At 37.0% G+C, this 10,104-nt stretch overlaps 2 protein-coding genes across 2 annotated transcripts in view; one reads left to right on the top strand and one right to left on the bottom strand.

Moving 5' to 3' along the window:
• The window catches only part of LOC118745669, a 17,344-nt gene extending 10,435 nt beyond the window's left edge, over positions 1 to 6,909 (bottom strand). The window contains exon 1 of the mRNA XM_036479239.1: positions 6,482 to 6,909. Within this exon, the coding sequence (XP_036335132.1) occupies positions 6,482 to 6,814 (333 nt within the window). The 5' untranslated portion in view covers positions 6,815 to 6,909. The remainder of the gene's footprint in view (positions 1 to 6,481) is intronic.
• A 316-nt stretch (positions 6,910 to 7,225) lies between these two features.
• Positions 7,226 to 10,104, top strand: part of LOC118745668 — a 10,748-nt gene continuing 7,869 nt past the window's right edge. Inside the window, exon 1 of the mRNA XM_036479238.1 lies at positions 7,226 to 7,877. The gene's annotated coding sequence lies outside the window, so the exon portion shown is untranslated. The remainder of the gene's footprint in view (positions 7,878 to 10,104) is intronic.

Here is a 10,104-nt window from a genome sequence, read left to right as displayed (position 1 = left end):
ATTTTTTTTAAATGAAATTAATGTAATTAAAAACTTAACTTAAAAATACACTGGGAATTTCTAGAAATAAAAGTATTTACATTTTTGGAAAAAATTACAAAAAAAAAACTTGTGTAAAAAGGTCACTTTTTAGATAAATCACACTTTGTTCCAGGAATGTAATAGATTATTATATTTTATAAATCTAGGTTTCAGTCTCTTGTAATGGCTAACAAGTATAATTAATTAAAACTAAATCACATGTCAGTTCAATGATATAAAAAACACACTTTTTTCTTTTTTTGAAAAAATTAAAATTTTCTAATAAAAACTACTATTAAAAACAGTTGAAAAATTGCGAAAAAAATGTTTGCAGAAGGATATATCCTACCGAAAACTACAAGAAAATACTTTTTCACGAATACTTTATTTTAAACGATTCAGCGCAAGTATTGTCTCAATCTAGTAGTCTTAGCCGGAGGTATCTATACGGTTAGAGCTCGATATAGTCATGTGAAAAACAATTAGGACCAATTTTGGCTATACGTCTTTCTTTTGTTGGTTCAATTTCATTTTTTTTTTATTATTAAAGTATAGCCCATTATCTAACAAAGACCATATAAGTCCGAATTTCAAACTTTGTAGAAAAGCAGGAACATTTTTACAACAACAACAAACTTTTTATTAGGAATTTCTAAGTATGCAGATTTTTAGCCTATTAAATTCCAGTTAAGGAACTGCAAATTTCAATTGGTTAAGAATTCGCGTTGATTTTTCTTTTTTTTTTTGCTGAGGGGTTCACCCATAATAATAACACCATCCCCCCAAAAAAAGTTATCAAAAATCAACGCGAATTCTTAGCCAAATTAGACTTATACTTTCTTAGCTATAATTTAATTGGGTATAAAACTGCAAACTAGAATTATCTCAAAATTCTTAAATTTTCTTAATTTTTCTACAAAGTTTGAAATTTCGACATATATGGCTTACGTAGGATAAAATTAGCTATATTTTTTTAAAAATTAATAAACACTAAACAAACAAAAGAAAAATAGTCAAAGCTGGTCCAAATGTCATCCCCTATCATTTTTCACATGCCTGCATCTATTCAACGTCGCAAACGGTCTTGCGCGCAAAGCAAAACTGCAGAGGCGCTGAATTTGTGTATGTGTTCATGAAAAAACTATGAGCCACTTAACTCATATAGCGGTATACAATGAATCTCTCAAACAATTGCATAAAGAGAAGCAAGCCAAGCCAAGTAAAAGCCATCAGCGATTGTGAAAGATATTCATGCTCACTAGTTTACAAGCAAGCCAAGCAATTGTGAGAGAGTAACATTTTTTAGTGACAGCAAGTTTGAATGAACAATGGGGGTGATTCATGAGCATGTGAGCATATTCATAAGCTGAGCTATTCACTGCCGAACTCTGCTACAGACGACGAACATATCCGCGCACATGTGCGCCAACATGCTCGCTGTCGTTTGCTACAGACGGTGAGCGGCTCATAAGTGATTTTGTACTCAAAGCGTAAACATGGAAAGGAAAGACGCGTATGATGCAATTGAAATACTTATGACTTAGGTTTTTTTATGTAAGTGTTACTTAAATTTATTTATATTTTACTTGTATGTATGTACATACATATACATATAGTAATTTAGCCTCATTTATCAAAAATTCAATTACCGCACATGGCTTGGATGCATTTATCCGCGATGTGCACACTGCAAGCATCAACACAAAATGAGGTTGTTGTTTTTGTTTCCAATGCGATGCTCGCAAACCACGCTACAAATTTTTTTTATTTTTTGCGAGCATGCTCGTGAACCGCCCTACAAACGACGAACATGTGCGCGGATATGTTCGTCGTGTGTAGCCACTGTAAGATAGCCTCTTCGTTTGACACCTCACTATTGTAAATCGGGTGAATATGGTTGCCTAACGTACTGTTATTATCTGTACAGTACTGATTTTTCAACTCTTGTACTGATTTTATTCATTTCTTCAATCAGTACGCTAATGTCCTGATTTTTCAAAATTTTTACTGATTTGTACTGAATTTTCAATTCAAACAAAATACTTTAAGATTTTCTTAATGTGTTTACATAACTTTGGAACTTCCTTTATAATGTATTGATGTAGGCAGTAGTTGAACGACTAACAACGCACATAGTGTCTGTCAAGGTGTATTAAACAAGGTGGTGTTGGGGCGACAGCTGAGTTTTTCGCCGTGGAGGCCATTACGTCAAAATGATGTGTTTGTTGTAAGTCATACCAATGACAGTATGGACATCAGCGTATAATTTGTAAGTGTAATTTTTTACTTATATACGCCCAACACCACCTTGTTAAATACGCCTTGGTGTCTGTCAAGCTACTCTTTATATGTCCTTAGGCGAGTTAACAGTGCTGCCTCTTAGTCGGCGAAGTTGCTAGCCGTGTGTATAAGAGTCAGCAGTGTTACTTCTTGACTGACAACTATTAAAAATATTACATATACCCCCCCCTTAGTCGTTCAACTTTTACCTTATTTTATTGAGTATTACCTTAACTTCTTATTAACTAACAATTTCATTGAGCGCGTTCATAAGTCGTAGCTGTTGTGTAACCGTTGGCTGTTTGTCTTAGAAACGCACAGTTGAGTAGTTACGCTCAGCCCAACAGTTGGCAGCTTTCCGCCATTTTTTCCAGCGGAAAATTTTTACGCTACCTGAACTAAACGTGTTGGGCTTAGCCTAAACAGCTGATCGAAAAGACTTACGCCGCTTATATTAAATCTAACGCCGCTTTGTTAGGTGGCAGTTGCAAACAAATTTATTATATTTTATATTATTGACGTGATAAAGTAACTAAAATATTTAATAATAATACTACGTTTCTAAATACGTTTTTAAGATGTTTGCTACATAATTTTACACTGTTTAATTCATTGTAACATTGAACGATTTTTCAACACGGCGGCCGCTCAGCGTTGAATTCTAAACAGTATCGACGCAACTATCTCTATTTGTTGCAATATAATTTGTTTACATTTATCAGCTGTTCATTTGGCAGCATATTCATCAAACCGTTTCTAAGACGTAATTGTTGGGTTCAACAGTTGCCAGCAGTTTCGTAGCAGATGAGCTAAACAGCTACGTCTTATGAACGCAACCATTAATACAATAACTGTTGGTAATTTTGAATAGCCATACTTATCTAAATATTACTTAATTATATATTGTATTTAACCTTTTTTTCTTTCTCTTAAATTATATGTTTTTTCCTTTTGTACATTTTCTTCTAGACAATTTTTATTTTCACCTTCTCTATTTTCATCCTCCTTATTGCTTTCTACATTTATTATATCACTGTACGAACTCGTATTTACATAATTTTTGTTGGTATCTTCTAATTCTATTTGTGGTTCTACTAGCTGCTGATTATCAAATGTGTTTTGGTTTGCATGTCTTTTCCAGAGCTTCTTTGTACTTGTTTCAATTAAAAATGTTTGTTCGCCTATTCTCTCCTTAATTAACCAATTAACCATGAAATTTTCCCTGGGGCAGAATAATCTTTGACCATAGCTGAATTATTTACTTGAAACTTGTTGGTTTTGCTACCCTTATAGTAATACTTCTGCTTGTTTTGATGTTTGGCAACCAATTCTCTTACCCTATGTTCGTCTTGCATTTCAAAACATGTCTCTTTGGGTTTATTAAGTCTAAACGTGATCTCAATTGCCGGTTAAACATAAGCATTGACGGTGACAACCCGGTGCATAGGTGCTTTGTGTTTCTGTATTCGAATAAAACCTAGCTAAAACTGTGTTAAATTGCTTAACGTCAACTAGATATACATTTTTTTCAATGCATTTTTAATAGTTTTAACCGTATTTTCGGCTTAGCCATTGGTGGCGGGATACCCCACAGGGGTGGTAATATGCTGTATAGCGTTACGATCCAGAAAGCTTTTAAATTCACACGACGTGAATGACGAACCGTTATCGGAAACAACTACTCGTGGTAGCCCAAAACGTGCAACTAGTTCTCTTAAAATGTTAATCGTCGCGCTACTTGTGATATTTTTGCCCATATCTATACATTCTACCCAATTACTATAACTGTCCACCACTACTAAGCACCAGCGATTTAAAAAGGGTCCAAAAAAATCTATGTGTATACGATGCCATGGTTCCGTAGGCCATTCCCAACTAATCAGTTGTTGCTTCGGTGGACGCGAACGTGTCATTAGACAGGGCTCACAGCCTTTAACTATTTGTTCTAAGTCCTTGCTTTGCTTAGGCCACCAACAACATTCCCGGGCCATGCTTTTCATTTTAATAATACCCATGTGTCAAGCGTGTAAAAAGCCTTTCACTTCCGCTTGCAGTGCTTTTGGAATAATTATCCTTTTTCCCCAAAATAAGCACCCGTCCTCTTCTGACAATTCCAAATTTCGCTCGTGAAATGGACGTAACTCGAAATCTGAACATTTCACCGGCCACGTTTCCCTTAAAAATTTTGCAACTGTTTGCAGCAGATCATCCTTTTTCTTTTCGCTCTTAATGTTTTCTAATTTAATAGGTACTCTATTCATTTGTTTGATATAGTTTATATAAATGTTATTGGGTAACTCCATGCCGCCATGGTCTTCAGTTGGGTATCTTGAAAAATAGTCAGCAATATTGCATTCTGACTTTATGTGCACAATCTCGAAATTATAGCCAGATAAGGTCAGAGCTATACGTTGAAATCTGTTTGCGGCCATAACTGGAATACCTTTCTTTGGATTGAAAATATGATGCAATGGCTTATTATCCGTCACTAGCAAAAATTTCCTACCGTAAAGGTATTGGTGAAACTTTTTAATGTCGAAAAGAATCGCTACCGCCTCCCTATCTAACTGAGAGTATCTTCGCTCCGCCTCGGATAACTTTCTTGACGCAAACTCAATGGGAGTTTCCCCGCCATTTTGACGAACTTGGGACAGAATGGCTCCTACTCCTACCGGACTAGCAACTACTTTAAGGCGCGTCTCCAACAGGGGGTCGAAGTGTGCTAAAAATGTGCCCGTTTTCAATGCTAGTTTTAAACCTTTTACCGCTTTGTCGCATTCCTTTATCCAAGTAAAAGTTTTACCCTTTTTCAGTAACTCATACAGTGGTGTACAGAGATTTGCTACTTGTGGAATGAATTTCCTGTAAAAATTCACCACACCTAAAAACGATTGCAATTCTTTAATGTTGGTGGGGTATGGCATATATTCATTTCCCTCACTTTATCTGGGTTGGTATGCAAGCCGTATTTACTAATTATGTGTCCCAGATACTTTATTTGTTGGCAAAAAAATTACACTTATCGCGTGAGAGCTTGAACCCAGCATTTTGGAGAATTTGCAGTACTTTCTCTAATCTTACAATGTGTAGTTTCCTACTGGGAGCTGTTATTAATATGTCGTCCAGAAAAACAACTACTCCTTCCACTCCCAGTAATAAACTTTCCATAATTTTTTGGGAAAATGGCGGGTGCTGATGCTAACCCATAAATTAAACGTGTATATTGGAATAGCCCTTTTGTAGTCGAAATCGTTGTCAGGGCTTTCGAAGATCCATCTAACTCTATTTGCTGATATGCCATGGTTAAGTCTAGCTTTGTAAATTCCTCACCACCGTGCAACCTGGAAAAAATATCGTCTATTCGCGGTAATGGGTACTTTTCCACGACCAGATGCTGATTTCACGTGACCTTAAAATCCCCACAAATTCTAACATCTCCGTTCTTTTTCATAATTGGCACAATTGGCGTACCCCAGTCGGAGAAGTCGACCGGCTCGAGCACTTTCATTGACACTAGTTTTTCTAATTCGCACTCTACTTTCTCCTAAGGCTAATGGCACCGGCCTCGGTTTAAAAAACTTGGGAGTAGCCCCTTCTTTAAGTTGCAGCGTCGCCTTGCTTTTTGTGAAACATCCCAAACTACCATCAAACAAGGAATTAAATTTTCGAAGTATTGCCTCGTCTGTATTATTGGGGGTCACGTCTGCATAGTGAATGTCCGTCAAACTTAATTTAAAACAACGTAAAAAGTTTCTCCCAAGTAGCGGTGGACCACCATTGTTGCCACAACCTTGCACTGTGAATTGTATTCTATGGACATATTACAAAGTCCTACTGGGGTAATTGCCGCACCATTATACGTTCTCAAAGTGATGTAAGTTGGCTCAAGCTTACAATTTGCAAAAGATTTCCTATATGCTTCTAATGATATTACGCTATACTCCGAGCCAGTATCTAGTTGCATCAGCAAGGGGATATTATTTATAAACACTTTCACTTGGAGGGGCCCCTCGCCATCGCTAACTAATGTAAACAAATTAAGATCAGAATTATCAATATAGTGTAAACTTCTACTATTGTTTGTGCACATCTTTTTTAAGTGACCTTTTTCATGGCATCTATTACATCTATAATTCTTAAATCGACAATTTCTGCTTGCATGATTTGTGAATCCACATACCGTACAATGCTGTTGCTGTGGTTCTTGCTGCTGCCTTTCCGTTGCGCTTTGCTGCCCATTTCGTATACTCGTCTGCTGCCGCTGCTGCGTCGAGCCTCCACCGCTTCGCTGCTGCGAACTACTGTCGCTTCTCTGCTCGCGTTGCCTCCTCTGCTGCAAATCATTGCTGTTGCCTTGCATGAATAAACAAAAGTCGTTCGGTTCTTGTTTCACTTCAGCGGTACCGTTTTGGTGAGAAATATATTCCGCTGCATTAGCAATTTCAATGACCTTGTTGAGGGTAGTTGAAGTTACATTTTCCATAAATATTTTGTCGCCTCTCTCCAACCCCATCACAAACTTGTCCCTTACTGCCGTCTCCAGGAATTCGCCAAACTCACAATGTAGTGCCAACCATGGTTGCCACAATTAGAAAATTAAAATTATAAAAAGCGGGAAAATTTGATTTTGTATTTCGAAACTGTATGGTGGAAAGTGTGTTCTAATATCTATTTGATACACAAAAAATGATCACGGCTGTACTTTTTGCTGATATATTACATACATATGTTCCATTTAGTTAAACAATATAAGAATATTGTAGTATGTACCACAAAAACGTATATTTTCTATAAAAAATCATAACTCAGAAAAAAAATCTTCGCTATTAGAGATTTGGGTTGATTGTAGTCCCTTCCCCGGTAAAAAAGTTTGAGAGAAAAAAAATACTTTTTGAGAAATTAAATTTAAAAAAAAATTGCACTTTTTGTTTATTGTTAAATAAAAAATTTTAAATAATGAAAATCAATATGTTTAGGCCAGCGTCTTAAATACGCCATTTAAGAGCCACCCTAATATTTAACATTTGAACATAAGACAACAGTTAACTGCTTTCTATTGTCGAACGCTAGTTATGTTAAAATTTCCCTCGCTTAAAAAGCCGTTCGAAAGGCTAACGTGATTAAAAAGAAAAAGAACGGATTTTACTTGCTTACCGAATATCCATTTGAGTAGACGTCTTGCAGCCACCAATTTTCATCGCCTCATCCAGCTACATATATATATATATGGGGTGGCCTGAAATACAATTTACATCGGTGCGAACTTGAAGCTGGGCCATTACCCATTTGCGGCACATCCGAAAACTGCGCTCTTAACCATCTTTGCCCGATGAACATGGTCCTCCGTCGCCGTGAGCACAAATTATAAGATTCCCGGAGATATCAGCCAGAACAAAACGCTAATCAGCTAGATCAAGATCAGCCGAGAATCAATCCACCAGCACTATTGGATAGCATTTCGGCTAAAATTCCACAATCCAGCATAGCAGCTAGCCAAGGAATTCATACGTGGTCACCACACAGCAAAATTGAATTTTTATCAGCTACAACAAAACAACATAAAGCACATTAAAAAGGTACGTGGTTGTTTTGAAATATCACAGCACTTGGTTGTATTTTTTTTTGGTGAAAAATTTTTTTTTGCGTTAATAAAAAGAAAAGTGTGCGGGTGATTTTGTGAAAAATAAGAAGCGAAAAGACGTATTGAGTGCATATATTTACAGTCCACTAACACATTTGTCTGTCCACTACAGGCACAATAGCCCTACAACTAAAAGCGCGCGAAAATCGGTTCAAACACATTGCGGCTTAACCTCAAAATCGCTATATCTTTTATATTCACAAAGTCACTACCGCAAGGTATAGATTAACACCGATTTCAGATACACATATATACGTGTTTATCAAAAATTATAAGATTACATTAAATCTAATTGTCGGGTGGCGACCAATCTAACCTACTGCATAATAGAAGCATATGTACATACACACACACGTACATATATATAGTACTAAATAAAGCGCTTATACATATATGTACATAGATACAAACAACAAGTTAAAATTTTGAACTTTTTCATTTACAAAGTTGTGGAGTTTGGGAGGCATATTTGTGTTTATTTTGCAAAGAGGGTGGCTATTTGGTGATATTTTCAACTGTGTCATTCACTATAGGGGGTGTTTTCTTTGAGTTGCTTATTCTGAGGAAGAATCTTGAGAGATCTTATTAGGTTGTGGTTAAAACTTTAAAAATGGAAACATACATTCGCTTAGCTGACTTGGTTATTGAATTCGATATCGAATTTCTTGGCACACCCACAAGTGAACACACCAAGCATTCGCTGAAAATTCAGCAAGAGGAGCTAAAGGTGATGTGGGAGAAAGCCAAAGCACTTTTTGATGACTTGCTGGCTACGGAATCAATTGGTGCTAAGGATCTAAGTTCGATACGTAAGAAAGGAAAAACGTGCTATGCAGCCTTTGTGCGATGTATGTCCAAAATAAACGATTTGTCGGAAAAATTTGCAAAATCCGAAAAGGAAGATGAGGACATGTCAGCCACACAGCATAATTTACACCTACCGCCTTGTGATATCGACGCATTCAAAGGCGATTATTTGTCATGGCCAACATTTCGTGACATGTTCACGGCTATATATATATATTGAACAAGCGGCTGACACCCATTCAAAAGCTTTACTATCTTAGTCAGAAAACGCAGGGTGAAGCCAAAGAAATTGTTAAGAAATGCGACCTGACAAATGATGGGTTTAATATAGCCTGGAAGAATTTGTGCGATAGGTATGAGAATAAAAGGATCCTAGTTAACACCCAGTTGAAGATCCTCTTCAATCTACAGGCGGTGGAAACTGAATGCGGGAGTGCAATTAAAAGATTGCAAAGGGATATAAACAATTGCATATCTTCCCTGGAGAGTCATAAAATTGACATTTCAACCTGGGATCCAATAATTACATACCTTTGCTCCACAAAATTACCAGAAGAGACTCTTTCGCTGTGGGAGCAATCAGTGCAAAATAAAACAGATATTTCCAAGTGGGCTGACATGGACCAATTCTTGTCAAGCAGATTCCAAACTTTGGAATCGGTCTCGGGGTTGAGAGGAATCAAGGTTTCAAAAATTTCAAAAGGGTTAAGTCATAAGCATTCCTCTGAACCGCCACAAAAGAAACTTGGCACTTTTCAAACTAGTGTAAGCAAATTTACTTGCAAAATGTGTCAAAGTAATGATCACAGACTGCATATGTGCCAAAAATTCTTAAATATGTCGATATCTGATAGGATCGCTTTTATTAAAACCAACAATAGTTGTTTTAACTGCCTGTCCTTTGGGCATACGGTGTCGAAATGCACAAGTTCCTACAACTGTGCCAATTGCCATTCTCGACATCACACCCTACTTCATATACAGGCGGCTCCAGGTAAAACAACGACAAAGGAGAATACAGCCAATCCAGTTAACAATGGTGCATCGACATCCAGGCAGGCACAATTACGAAACCAATCTTCAAAGGGAAAAGGTAAAGCAGTCAGACATATGCAAACACATCACGCGAATTCAAGCAAAGGCGTTTTACTTGGGACAGCTCGAGTAAATATTCATTTTAATGGTACTAACTTTGCGGCAAGAGCGTTAATTGACTCTGGCTCTGAGTGTTCCTTCATCACGGAGAGGCTCAGACGCAGAATCAACTTGCCGACCAAGAAGATGTTAGCACAGGTTTCGGGCATCAATAATTCTGTTTCAGCGCAGGTGAAAGAAGCGTGTTCGATTCAATTGCG

The sequence above is a fragment of the Rhagoletis pomonella genome, unplaced genomic scaffold, assembly GCF_013731165.1.
Source record: "Rhagoletis pomonella isolate Grant_MI unplaced genomic scaffold, Rhpom_1.0 Rhpom_scaffold_00009, whole genome shotgun sequence".
NCBI classification, from domain to species: domain Eukaryota; kingdom Metazoa; phylum Arthropoda; class Insecta; order Diptera; family Tephritidae; genus Rhagoletis; species Rhagoletis pomonella.
The sequence above is the reverse complement of the archived record's forward strand: the minus strand, read 5'-3'. Positions and strand labels throughout refer to the sequence as shown.